This window comes from Tasmannia lanceolata, unplaced genomic scaffold (genome assembly GCF_043159265.1).
Source record: "Tasmannia lanceolata isolate RefF3 unplaced genomic scaffold, GAP_Taslan_0.1 ptg000003l, whole genome shotgun sequence".
Classification (NCBI taxonomy): domain Eukaryota; kingdom Viridiplantae; phylum Streptophyta; class Magnoliopsida; order Canellales; family Winteraceae; genus Tasmannia; species Tasmannia lanceolata.
This window is the reverse complement of record NW_027518680.1, coordinates 37,212,941-37,227,625: the sequence shown is the minus strand read 5'-3', so window position 1 is coordinate 37,227,625 and position 14,685 is coordinate 37,212,941. Positions and strand designations below refer to the sequence as shown.

Here is a 14,685-nt window from a genome sequence, read left to right as displayed (position 1 = left end):
GCTTACACAAACTTGCCGATCTCTTGATTTACTCGATCCACTCCTTTGATGCTCAAGGAAGAAGATCAGATTTTCTCACTCCTCTCTTTTCCTTTTTTATTCTTAAAAATCCTTTCTTCTTAAAAATCCGAAGCTTTCCTCTCTGTTGAAGATGTGCATTCCTCTTTCTTTCAGCTCGATTTGGAGTATGTTCAGATTTTCACTCTTCCTTCTATTATTCTCCTTATGCTTCAATCACCCTTAGCAGATCTTTGATTTGAAGCTAAATTGGCTGAGATTTATGACTTGATATTTTAGATAAAATGCTAAGGTTTAAATGACAGATTTTGAGTCTTATAAAGCCTGAATTAGTGGTGGATAGATGAAAGAATGAAACTGTGAGAAGAATAGCAAGAAAATCGAGCAAAGATCCAGCCGGAATCCTATAAGAGTAGCTGGAGAAGATGAAGAAGATCGGAGAATCGAGAGTTAGGGTTTTGAGGAAGAAGAAAAGGGAAAATGGGATTTTATCAAGCTCTCTCTCTCTCTCTCTCTTGATTAGGAAAATAAGAAAACTTAGATTAATGAGAAAGGAAGCCCGATTTTGTATTTATAGATGATATGAGTGTTGATATTGGCACTCCAAGTGGATGAGGCGCGCGGTTTGCACGGAAAAAATGATGGGCGCACGACCGAATCGTGTCCCATTCAGATTTCGGATTTGCACTATACAGCATAATTCACCCCCCTTCTAGTTGCACTGTGTTTCCCATCTCCGCTCGTTCGCTAGGCAAACGTGCTCGGATTTTGACAAAATTTTGCAGGGACCTTAGTGAGACCCTAACCTATTCTAAGAAGAAATTTGGGACACTAGATCCTTAATTTGGAAGGTTTTTAATCAAATCAAGTGTATAAGGGTTCGGTCAAAATGGGGTGTCTACAGATGCCCCTCTTTGGCAGAGCGTGCTTGTCGCATGAATGCCAAAGCTGAACAGACAACACATTTTGATCGACCCGAAAATAAGGTAAAACAAATCTCTTAGGTTTTCAGTTATAAGAATGATATTCATAAAGGTACACAACAAAGCAACTCTGCAACAAGACCCTAAGACTGAAAACAATAGGGAAAACACCTCTCACTAACTCTCAAAGTAGTAACCATAACATCTTAAAGAGATAGCCTCTCACTAACACTTACGACTCAACTATCTAAACCAGTCCACAAGGACTAATATTAAAAACAAACAAACACAAAACACAAACACTTTTTTATTCTTAACTAAGGCTTTACCAAAGCAAACACAAAGCAATCACTCAAAGAGTACAAATCAAACAAGTACAAACCGAATCACTCCATACAAGTACAAACTAATCATTCAAAGAGTCTTTTTTTTAAATCACTGTACGAAAACTAAACACTCAAAGAGTTTTGTTTTTATGAGATGTTAAAACTTTTTCCAAAACAAATATGGTGCCGCATAAACCAGTTCCATATAAATCTAGATTCGTATGGTTCTGCACAAACCAGATCCATATGAACCTCCTCTCAGATATACCAAAATAAGCATAAAACCAAACACTCAAAGAGTTTTTTTTATATGTGGTACCAAAACCTTTTTCCAAAACAAATATGGTGCCGCATAAACCAGCTCCATGCAAATCCAGATTCGTATGATTCTGTAGAAACCAGTTTCATATGAACCTCTTCGCAGATATGCCTGACTCATAACCAGTTAGGTAGCGACACATTGCGAATCATCTTTGACTTATATGGTGCTGCATAAACCAGCTCCATACAAGTACAAAATCAAACACTCAAAGAGTTTTTATTTTTTATTATATATGAGATTGCAAAACCTTTTTCAAAACAAAATATGGTACCACATAAACCAGCTCCATCCAAATCCAGATTCATATGGTTCTGCATAAACCAGATTTGAATGAACCTCTTCTCAGATATACCAAAACAAGCATAAAACCAAACACTCAAAGAGTTTTTTTTTTTACTGAAACTTTCCAAAACATGCACAAACCAAACACTCAAAGAGTCCTTTCATTATTATATTGAAAAACTTTTCAAAACGTTTGACAGAAAAGATCAACTCTTACCGATTTAATGATGGACCAGTCATCTCTCACATAGAGTAATTGAGAGTTCATGATTTTGGTCAAAGACCGGACTCAAGTAACTTGAAGAAATTTTCGGGTTTCAACCCTTTTTCAAAGGTGAGAAACATTCAGCGAAGGTTTAAAGATTGCCAGAATGAATTCTAGATTCCGCTGGGGAAAAGAATATTTAAATATCCCCTCTTGTGTTGAATAAAAACTCAAAATAGGGGAGTTTTATGTTTGTCTTTTTCCTTGAAAAAGGGGGAGCTTAAAATTGTAAATTTCATCCCTTTGATTTTCTTTTATCCCCATCTTTTTTATAGATGCGAAAGGGGGAGAAAAATCTAGTGTAAGGAAATATATGTGTGCTTTTATTGGAAAATCTCTTGTGCTTGTCATCATAAAAAAGGGGGAGATTGTAAGCCCAATGGTTCCCACCTTGGCATTCCCATCTTATTTTGATGATTCCAATACACAAGTGATTTATATCACTAATGTGTTTGTTGTCTAAGTTGTAGATCAAGAATGTGTAAAGACAAGATTGCTTGGATTGAGGCCAAGAAGCACTCATTTGACCACATTCGGAAGGCAAAAGTCGTTGGAAATCCAAGACTCTAGAAGACTTGAAGCATTGCAAGTGAAGACCATTTTAAGTCTTTTTTAGTTTGTATTGATCCAATCTTAACTTAAGTTTAAGAGTCATAAATTAAGTTAAACTCACACACCTTAAAAATGTTTAAGTGATTGTCCTTGTGGTGTTCCAACACTTTGGAACCCTCATAACAATCCCAACTTGGTGTAGAGTTGGAAACCCAAACAAATAAGAAACAGAATTGAAAACCTGCTGCATATAGGCTTCTCGGAGCTCCGAGCTCGGAACTCCGAGAAATTCCTCGGAGCTCCAAGATTTGGTCCAGTAGCTTTTTTCCAACTTCTGTTTGTATTCCCGGAACTCCGAGAGAAATTCTCGGAACTCCGAGAACACTATAATGGGAAGAAATATAGCCGTTTGGAAGTTTGCCAGATTTACCACTATGCCCCTCAAACGGTCATATTTGGTTTTTCTATATATATATGGGCATTCTCTACTTCCCAATAATCAATCCTAACACTCTAAAATCCTATTGGAATATCTTAAGAGTGAATCAAGCTTGTTTATGCCTCTCATCCTCTAAGATTAGGATTTGGATCATTAGGCTCAAAATTTGTACATCTTCTACAAAGTTTGTAAACCCTTGTGAGAGATTTTTTGTTCTTTCTTTCTTTATTCAAAAGATTGAATTTGGGCGAGTGCGAAGGGACGCGGAGCCATCCCAAGAGGGCGAGTGCGAAGGTACGCGGAGCCATCCCAAGAGCGAGTGCAAGGAGACGCAGAGCTTTCTCCGATTCGTGGCAAGTCTTGCGAGGCGGAGCCGAACCAAATTGTAATTGGGTTGATTCCTTGCCATTAAAGGAATCCATAGTGAAGCCATCAACGGATTTGGTTGGTGGAGTGGAGTAGGCCTCACGTTGGAGGACCGAACCACTTTAAATCTCGGGTGCACTTTTTCTTATCTCTTGCTTTAAATTTGCACTGCACTTAGGATTTAATCTTCAAATTTGGGTTTGAGTTTTGAGTTTTCAAAAGATTAAAACTTGTTAGTAACCTAAATTTTACCTCCTCATAAGTTGCCACTTGGGCCTACCCTTAGAATTTCACTTGGTATATTTGGGTGTCCATTGAGCACCTCTTCTACCCATTCAGGCCCTGTTAGTTTCCCATTTCTACAAGGTTGTTTATTGATGTAACAGAGTGCATCTTTGGTTGTTAAACGAGTTAAAAAAAATCCATGTTATCGTTGTCGTCGTCATCATGGTCATCTACGAACCTTTCCAACTCCATTTGGCCTGTAAATCTCATTTGAGATGTTGCAAAAAATCAATAGAATCATTATATTAATATGACATGATGATTATTAATACAAACCATGACTAAATAAAATTGAAATAAATGAATCATAGTCGAAATCATAGTCAAATCATATTACAACCCAATATAGATTAAAATCACATTTAAATATTGATCACAAAAAGAAACATAAACTAATAAAATGTAGTAACCAGAATCAATGTCAATTTATTAATCTAATCAAAATTAACTAACTACAAAATGAACAATAGACAAATAAAGTAAATGTTAGTTCAACATCCGAAAATAGAACAACATCTTCAACTAAAATAAGATAGCAAATAAAAGAAGCCTAAAATTGTTAGAGCCTAAGATCATTGCTTTAGAAACAATATCCTCCTCTCTGGTGGAGTCATAATGAAAATCTCTCGTTGAATCGCATCCTTAAACATATCTGTCCCCCTCTTGAACTCCTCATCTGATACTTCCATTGTATTCAGGATTTCCATGCATTTGGTGACAGAAAAGAGCTCCTCTATGCGTTTTGTACCGGCCATAGAAGAACATTTCACGCTATAGTATTCAGATCTAGATTTGGAGCAATCTGCAAATGACTTATATGCATCATCCATATGATTGATTGTTGACTTTCCCCTATGAATAGATGACGGCGTCCTATCACGCCTGTGATGGGGAGACTCCAAATCATTATGTGCTTCTCCGTCGTTATTATGTGGTTCTTCGTCATGTGTGCAGGGTACATGTCATCAATATCAGCTCCAAGGTCTGCATAAACATTAGTTTCCTCATCATCACTAGTAGGTGGGTCCTCTGCATTTCCCATGGCTCCTGTGCACCCGTGGCAGTAGTATCACCAAATACAAGCTGCAGCTCCGGCCAACGAGGACATCCATTCTTTTTAAACTTTGAAGCAACAGGGTTTGCCTGTAGTAAGTAATCAATTAATTATTTACGTACAAAATTAACAAGGAGTTTAGACTATCATTTATAAATTTAAAAGTCAAACTTACCAAAAGATATGTGTCCCAAACAAATTCCTCTGCGGTCACCGTCTCTGTCACTGGATGCCAACCAAAACCAGTTACTTCAAGTAGCTTTTTGAATTCTCTATAATCCTGCCGTAATTTATTAAATTTATTTCTAAACTGTTATTGATTATAGCTGTGTCCAGTCCTCTGTTGAAATTTTTGCTTTATCTCATTCCAGCCCCTCTTATTAAACGTTGAGGTATTTCTAGTCCCTTTCTTCACCTGATCTGCCATAATCTCTATTAATATATCTTTCTCTCTTTCTCTGTCCACCTGGCTGTCTCTTGTTCTTGAGTATTTTCCTTCTGAGTCATACCAACACTGCTTTGGGTTCCCGCCATTTAAATAATCTAAGTAATAACAACAAAAATACAATAACTATAGAAACGGACAAGGTTCTATCATTACGAACCCGACGATTTTGCGATTCAATTTTATTTAGAAACGAACTTTTTTCGCTCCAATTTAAGCGATTTTGAAACAGAAAAGGAAACAATAAATCTGATTCCGATTTCGTCAGATTTTACTTGTCAAACATGATTTTTTTATTTTTCTGATTTTATAAACACTAAAAACGGAAAAAACGTTTTAAAAGAACGGCGCCAAACACACCCTTAGTTTCTAATTTGGTTTGTTTCCTCTTTCACAGTCTCTCTCTTTCCAATTTCACATGTGTTGCTTTAATTAAAAAAAAAACAAATCAAACAATAATATTCTAAATATTATTTGAATTCCAAATTGATAATGGCACACCACATGGGGCGTGTGGCAATGGGTCCCACCCAAATTCTTCCTGTGTGGGTCCACTTATCCAATTCAAATTCCCATTGCATTTCACATGCAATCCAATCCTATGCAATAGGATTAAAGCTCCAATATAATTTATGATATTTCTAAAATACCCTTATGGTTAATACTTAACCATTTTGGTATTCCCAATGTATCACATAGTGCATATACACTATATACATTGTATATATCCTTTCAATGCATCCAATGCCACGAAACTAGTTCGTGTAAGCAACTAAATAAATGCGGGACCTCTATCTAATAGATTATAATAGGTCAACCAAGTAGTGAGCGGGATCGTAGCAGGGATTCAACGGTAAATCCTGTAGAACCCACAAGTGGCCCCACTACGATTATTGCTCCGTAGGTAATGCTACAATCGCATTGAGTCAGTGGCCTCCATCGAGACGTAATCTTGAAGATAACCGTCAAATCATCATACCCGTAATCACATCAAATGTGCAAGTCTTTTCTCCAAGTCCACATCTACTGACTTGAGTCCTACAGAGGGTGGACATCAATCCCCTAAGCTCACTCATGGTATACCTTTTAGTCAAACAGTGTTGGCCTGCAAATGCATTTGCTAAAACCATTTCAAAACTTATTTTATGAAATCCTTTTGATATACACTTTATCAAATCCACCTGGCCAGGTATTTTTCTAGGCCTACTGCTCGAACCGAAACAGTAGATGTTATCCTATAAAATAGGAGGAGAATTCCATGTCGAATATCACTATTGACCTCGAAGGTTTGTCCAATACACCAGTATTACCCTCTGGTGACTCCAAGAGAATCACAGTTAGATAGACCAAAAATGAGACTCGCCAATAGACCAATATCCCTTAGGTCAAAGGACATGTAAAGGGTCATGTCTGGTAGAATAGCTCAACTGTCTCCTGTTCACAAGCTATTCTAATGTGATCATGTTCAGTACACAATCTCATTGTCGTACCCATTCTATCTTGCTTAGGGTCCACTACCCGAGCGATTGAGATAAGTTACTCCACATCTCGTGCATGTTGGCAAGATAGATGTTAGTCGTATAGAGGAGGAGGAGGTGTCCAACCTCAACCCCAACTAGGAACTATTAAGGTCTGCAAAGAACCGAAATCACATATCTCTTTGCTCCCTAGGATCTGTGAATCCATGAGCATGGGTTTCCTACTTTGCTACCTAAGGACAAATACGTGTCAATAACAAGTAGCATGTCACACATATTTTACTTTTAGTACCCATAAATTGTCATGAAATAAAAATTTTATTGATTAAAATGCGAAATATACTGGACTTTAGGGCACCAACTCTAGCACAAAGAACTTTTAAAGACCTACAACTTTATAGTTTACGACTTTTCCAAATTTGCCCATCTAATAGTCCAAAAATGAAGTCGAATTTTGGCCACTAGCTTTGTGGAGGAAATGCACCTGCATCAAAGTGGGCCCCACATGCAAAAAGCCCAGCCTAAGCAAACTACGTTTTTAAAAGGTTGGGAACATTCGCAATGATAGTAGGAAACCTCTATAGCTTCCCACTTTGTGTTAGTTTCCAATATTCAAATTCTACTTAACTAGTTTTTCCAATTTGAGTCAAATTGAGGGAGAAACTTTAGGAATTTATTAAAGTAGGAAACCAATTCTATACAAATCATCATAGCAGAGTTTTGGAGGCTAAAAAATGGCTAAAGAATTCGTACTTCCTCGGAGAAACATCCGGACTATCTCTCTCTTCTCCTGTCAAGTTTTCTCTCTTTATCTCCTAGTTTTTCAATTCTAAGATGTCTTCAGAAAACCTAAAGCTCCATCAAGAAAATTCAAATTCCCATCCAAAGGTACTGATATATATCAGTATATATGTTTAAAGAAAAGTTCTTCAACTATCCTTCGCGCAATTTGAAGGAATCCATCGGTTCAACTTGCGAGTATGCGGTAATCGGATCGTTCGTGGTCATTCGAGGAGTAGATCCAGCAAAGGCTGATATTACGGTCATTCACAAACGTAATAATTCTAACTCTTTGTTTTATTTAAATCACTATTAGATCATCTAAACCCTAGGATCCTGGGTTAAAAGGCGAAATCGACGAGAAAATTTTTGTTCTACGCGAGTCGTAGTTCCGCTGAGCGTAGCGATTTAGCCTGGGGGTGTAAACCTTTATAACAACATGGCCTACAATTTCTTCTATTGGATAGTAAGACAACAATTTTTCTAGCAGATAACAAGACCAGATCGGGAAATCCTTAATCATTTTTTTTCAGGAAATATGCCCGATCCGACACTTGCGTATCTGTTTTTTGTGATCCCTACTCTGTTTTATCATACAACTGGTTTTTTTTCTACTGAACTAAAGCGGAATTTAAAGAATTCACTGCCAATGAATACTTTCAGAAGAATGGAAATATTGAATTCGAATGACAAATGATAGTCAAGATACGGAAATGTGTTTTTCAGTTCTTGTGTTTTTATCACCATGAAAATGTTCAGATGTGAAGGATTTATACAATCCTCTTTACTTCAGAGGCCTCGTTGATACTTTGAATTCACAAGAATTAATGTGGTTTGTTAAACTGTATGGGAAATTTTACATGCTTTTTATTTCCTTTTTGATTTCCTAGTTTTAGTTGAAAATGGAAAACTAGTTTAATTAAAGTACGAGACTTCCATGAAAGTCTATAAATGTACCCAAATGTAATGAAAATCCAAGCTTTGAATTATGGATCAATGATTTGAATTAGGTTTGGAGAAGAGTCTCCCTTACCCTTTTTTCGTTTTGGAGGAATGATATTCATGATTTTTGCTTGAAAATCAAGAGTCTTTCTTGTTTTATGCATGTTTATTCAACATCTTGTTGAAAGCAAGATTGACCTTGTGATAATGAAATCTCTTTTAGGTTTTTTTTTAATGAAAACCTCATCATCATCCACCAAGTTGCCACTTTAACTCCTTCAAACTCCCATGATCACCTCTTACAAGCAGCCGCAAACTTCACCACATGCAGGGTTTGTTTTCCTCAGCCACTATCCATGTTTTATGTTAGCCGAAGCCTGAGAATAACAACCCTGAAATAACCTCTATTTCAGCCTCTATTTCCAGCCCCAGGTTGCTTTTGGCTTTCACACAAAAAACCCAACCCCGCAGCCTTTCCTGCCAAACAGCTGGCCATCCCAACACCATCTTTCACCCTTTTTTATCAACCGCAACACACCCCTCGCCTCCGTATCTTTTAAAATCCCCAAATGTCGCCAAAATACACCGACCTTTGGTGATTTGCACCATTCTCCCATCTTGATTCTCAGCCATCCTTCTAATAGCCTCCTTCCTTCCTTTTCAACCTCACCCAAAATACCACCATATTTATGGGAAAGATCTATAATATTTAGGGGAGACAAACTTGCATAGAAGAAAGCCCACCTTCATACTTTGTTTCAGCCTTTGAATGTTAGCCAAAATACTTCGCATAAATCCTTGCCTATTTCAGCCAATTTTTATCACCTAATATTAGCCAACCGAGACACAACTATTAACACCCGCTTGAATCTTAGCAACCACCTAAGAATCCTTGCCAAACCACCTTCTTGTTCTTGTAAACGGATTACGACCACCCTTCTTGTCCCCATTAACAAGCCAACCAAATTTTGAAAACCACCCAAGAGACCTATTTATGCTAACCAATTTTCCTTCAAAACTTCGATTCAAGAACCTTTCCTGAATAAAACCATACCCCTCTTCAACAATTCCAACTGCTCTCCCAACAATTCCCCATGTCTTTTTTCAAAATTTCCATAGCCCTTCTCCTTCCCTTTCTCTACAATACCATCCTTCCCTTTCTCTCTAGACAATAAAAGCTTCCACTACATCAATTCGGTATCAGAGCGCGCACCTGATTTTTTAGCATTAAAGTGGTCATTTATATAATCGAAGGGTTCTGATGACCATCGTTTTGAAGAGCTTTGTAACAGAAGAGTCCATCTACAGATGAATGGATTAGATAGATATCCACAATCATAAACTTTGAAAAGCCCAAAGGCCCGACTCCCTATTCAAGTTTCTATGGGTGAAATCAGGTCGTTCAAATCCAAACCATAGCCAAGTTGTTTAGAGTTGGTTTGCAGTTGAGCAATTAACAATCAGAATAAAAGATAGGGAAACAGGATTTGTTGTGAATTATTCAATATGATATTTCACCAACCCTATTTAGATTGACTTTAATAAGAAAATATACCAGCTGGGTATTGTAACTTTGTGCTTGCCATGTTTAGAGTTTGATGACTAGATCGGTTGATGCACCAGATCCTGGTCGTCTATAGCACAGAAAGGAGAATGAAATAGAGAAATAGAATAACATTTGAGATAAAGGTTCCACAACTTCATAAACAACACAATGACAGTACCCATTTCATATATAGAAGTTGCATTAAGTACAGTTACAACAGCAGCCTGTAAAACTAGGGCTTGGTGAGAAAAAAACAACCCAAGAGGATCGTCATGGCAGGGTGAAAAGAACCTACTGCCATTGCCAAAGCCCATAAATCACCAGGCACCAAACGAACTGCCTAAAGCAACAAAATACGGAGGAGGCAACCCCCTTTATAAAACCAACATCCAGGACGACACACAACAGCACTACTTCACTGAAAGAGAACAAGGCTCAATCACATGGGAAGTAAGACTCCATTGACTACAAGACAGCAAAAGCTTAAACCTACGCATAGTGGCATACGTCCACAGTGAGGCTTGGCTAAAACATCAAGTAAAGCACGACTAGTACTCAACCAGAAAAATAAAATAAAAGAAACCTTCAAATCCATGACTTGGTAGCTCTATTCTCAAGAACATTGGCAATCAAAGGAAGCTCTCATCAATGAGAGCCAAAAACCAAACAGGTTTCCCTAAATAAGGAACCCTGCAAAAAAAGGGAGAGACGCCAAAGTCCCTGAAAAACCAACCAAGCCATGGGAAAAGGAAAAGGCCCATTACTGAGATGAGTCCAAAAAACCTAACTGAAATGCTAACCAAGTAAGCTGACTGTATAGGATATTGATACTTCTTCTGCTACTACTTTCATCTCCATCACCACTTTTTAGTTCCTCTAGATCAATAAAGGATGTCACACCTCCAGAGCTGCTCCTCGAGCAATCCCACTGTGTTCCTGCTGATTAAATTGCAGTGTTGGATATTCAACCCTGCCAGGGATCGGCCCATATTGCGCAAAAAAGGAATGCTTTGGTCTGACAAAAGAGAGCAACCCGAGAGGGAGAGGGTCTGCATGTTGAGCTGCTTAGCGCAGGCCAGATAAGCAATACCCATATCAGTGATGGCAGACGTTGATACATCAAGATCAACGAGCGAACCACAGCTATGTGCAACAGCCGCCAAACTCTTGTCAGTGATCTTCCTGCAACCATCAAGATTCAGAAGTTGGAGCGTCTCCCCATGTAATGTGGCCATAGCCAAAACCACTGCGTCCGAGATATTGATGCATCCAGCAAGGTTAACCCTCTCAAGCTCTGACTCACAGCTCTCAAGCAGGGAGAGGAGCCCGGAATCTGTGGCCCTGCAAAGACCACCAAGGTCTACATGCTGTAAATTTGGGCACATTTTCCCCACAATCGCTATGCCAGCGCTACCAAAACCAGGGCAGCTACGAATGGTCAGTGATCGGAGAGAATTGCAACGAGGGAGGGCAGTGAAACCCAAAACTGTATCTATAACTCCGGTGCATTTTACCAAAGCAAGCGCCTTCAATTTCATGCCACAGTTTGAAAGTGCATTAAGAACACCACACTGGGTGATCCTATTGCATTCCTCCAGATGTAGGTTTTCGAGGGATATGGCCAATTTAGTAAAAACATTCAGCCCATTGTCAGAGAAGAAGGAACACCTGCGAAGAACAAGGTGTTTCAGGTTTGGACAACCATATCCCAAAGCTTGGAGTGCGAGATCCGTCACACCCTGGAATGAGGTCACTGTAAGGGACTTCAGCATTTGCAAACCAACTCCAGTGCCCAGCGCCCAGAAACCTCGTTCACTCACGTTCTGTAGGCCAATGAGAGAAAGATCAGTAACAACCAATCCATAATGTCCTATGACAGCAAGAGAGACATCGGTGATGTTTGTGGCCTCAAGGTTGATCTTTTTCAGGACAGTAGAGGCAGATGATACCAGACTACAAACTCCTTGGTCCCCCACAAGAGGGCAGTCCTTGATGGAAACAGATTGTAGATTTGGGCAACCGGCGCCAATAGACTGCAGACCTTCATTCCCAATCATTGAGCAAGATTCTATTGATATATCAGTCAAATTTGGACACTTCTCCGCAATAGCAAGCAGAACCTTATCAGATATCGAAGGACATTCGCATAGGTCAAGCTTCTCTAACAAAGGGCACCCATTTGCGATTTCTGATAGACCTTCATCGCTGATAGAAGCAACATTCCACAGTGAAAGAACCCTAAGAGATGGACACCCACGAGCGATTGCAGAAAGACCAAAATTGGTGACTCCGCGAGTGGAATTGCTTCCTCTGATCAGAAGATTTCCCAATCCACCAAGGCTACAAGTGCCAACAGAAATAGCAGCAAGTCTCATATCTGTTGCTTTGTTCCCTTCCAAGCACCTAGTAAGATACCCATCATTCTCAAATTCCTGTTTTTCATTCCCCAAGGCAGAATTGATCTCTTCAATGGCAGTAAAATCCTGCTTCAAAGAAAGGGTTGGTTTTTCACTACAGATTTCAGCCCTGCGAAGGCTGCACTGAAGCAAAAGCCAACGCTTGGAAACACAGGCACAAGCACTCCTCTCTTGGCCTCCAGGCAAGCATTTGAAAATCTCAAAGAGGCATTCATCTGGAAGAACTTCAATGGAGCATTGTTTCTCTTGCTCAACCCTTTCTCGGAAAACAAATGGGGCATGGATGCGGGATTTCTTGCGAGGAGGGCAGTAAACATCAACGCGAGGACTGCGAGACAAAATGATGCTTGAATCTTTGATATTTGAGTATAATGCACCAGCAGGGAGGAGATCCTCATCACCTGAAAAGAAATATACAAAACCCAATTCAGCTCCAACCCATTTGCCTCTGAAACTCTCAGTAAGGGGAAAAGGCAACACTAATAATCTTTTACCACGGCAACAGCAAAGCGTTAAGGCCCTGTTCATTTGGTCCCTCATTGTTTGAGATTATGCTAACAGATTGTGAGTCCAAAACCAATTATTGGACTCAAAATTAATCGTAAATTTGAGTCCAATAATGGGTTTTGGACTCACAATTAGTTAGCATAATCTTAAACGAACAGAGCCTTAGGATTATGAAAACCGATTGTAAGTGCCAAGCCAATTATTGGAGTCAAAATTAAGTTTAAATTTGACTCCAATAATCGGTGTAGCACTCCAAATCAGTTGGCATAATCTTAAATAAACAGCTCCTAAAAGGGTCTCCTATTCGCCTCACACAGACCTGATCTAAAAAATCAACCCTAATCTGGCAAAAATACTCAATAAAAAGGCTCATGAATACAGTCAAGCAAACTAGATGAGCAAACCTCTCTCTGAGAACCAGGGTAAACCAAATAACCGGTCCACAAATAAAAGCAGGAAAAAAAAAAAAAAACAAAAACAAAAACAACAGCCAGCCAAATATCAGATGCCTATAAAAATCTTCAATACAAAAAAAAGAAAACCAATAACACCCGATCCACAAATAAACCATGGACTTACAAATATAAGATAAATAAGACGATATGATCCAAATCCATGAACATCAAATCAACCACTCAAACCGCCCCAATCTAAACACACGGATATTGAACCCGAAAATCCAAATAAGAAACAAGAGGTATATAAACGAGGACCATAATAATCATTAAAAAAATTAATCCAACCAGATATACATATAAGGCGCTAACGGAAAGAAGATCTGCATAAGCAAAAAAATAAAATAAAATAAAAATAAAACCACAAAATTCAAAACACGAATATAGGAAGAACTAAAATCCGAAATCCAAACAATCACCAAAACCCTAAAAACCAATCTACAATCTCAAATACCGTTCCGATCAACAAACAACACCAAAACACCACAACTTCCATAAAAAAAACCCATAGAATCAACAAATAAAAACCACTAACCATCATACAAACCCTAATTCCATAAAGAAAAGCACTCTTATCCAAAATCCTGACAATCACCAAAACCCTAAAAACCAACCTACAATCTCAAATACGGTTCCGATCTACAAACAAAGCCCAAACTCCACAAGATCCATAAAACCAAATCATAGAAACAAAAACCAAAACCTAATACAAACCCTAAATCCATAAAGAAAAACACAAAGATAAAAACCTTACCACCATAGTTGACGAGCGTAGACATGTATAAAGATGAAGAAAAGCCTTGGATTCGAAACAGTAAAGATCCTCAACAAAAAACCCTCGTTCGAGAGCAAAAAAAGTGAGAAGGAGCAAAACCGATATTAGATCCAAAACTACAGAAGCCAAAAGCATCACAGAATTAGATCTCTGGTGTTCATAAGAAACCCTAAAGAAGGGAAAAAAAAGAACCCAGAGAGGAGAGAAAAGGGGAAGAATCTGTTTCTATCCTCTCTATTCTTCGCTTTTGCCCTTTAAAAAGCTGTCCTCTTCTGACGCATTACGCCCACTCTTCTAAAGTGCAATGTATCCGTCCCAAAACCGCTTTCCCTTCCTCCAATACCAGATACCGGATACGGCTTTTGTTTTGGTACACTCGCCTCTTAAGTAGTGGTTTTGTTTATATGCAATTAATCGTATTTAGTCAGTAATTACTAGCAATTTATCGTGTCCTAATCCTATTCCCATTTTTGAAGAGGAATGCTAAACAGAAGAACGACTTTGTAAA

General features: G+C 38.5%; 1 protein-coding gene across 1 annotated transcript; it reads right to left on the bottom strand.

The window, feature by feature from the left end:
• Nucleotides 1-10,182: 10,182 nt before the first annotated feature.
• LOC143854298 (EIN3-binding F-box protein 1-like) lies at nucleotides 10,183-14,452 on the bottom strand. Its single transcript, XM_077364184.1, has 2 exons — nucleotides 14,157-14,452; nucleotides 10,183-12,841 (listed from the first exon to the last, which is right to left on the bottom strand). The coding sequence occupies exons 1-2, from the start codon at nucleotides 14,179-14,181 to the stop codon at nucleotides 10,905-10,907; spliced, it is 1,962 nt and encodes a 653-aa protein (XP_077220299.1). The 5' UTR covers nucleotides 14,182-14,452; the 3' UTR covers nucleotides 10,183-10,904.
• Between the last annotated feature and the right edge of the window lie 233 nt (nucleotides 14,453-14,685).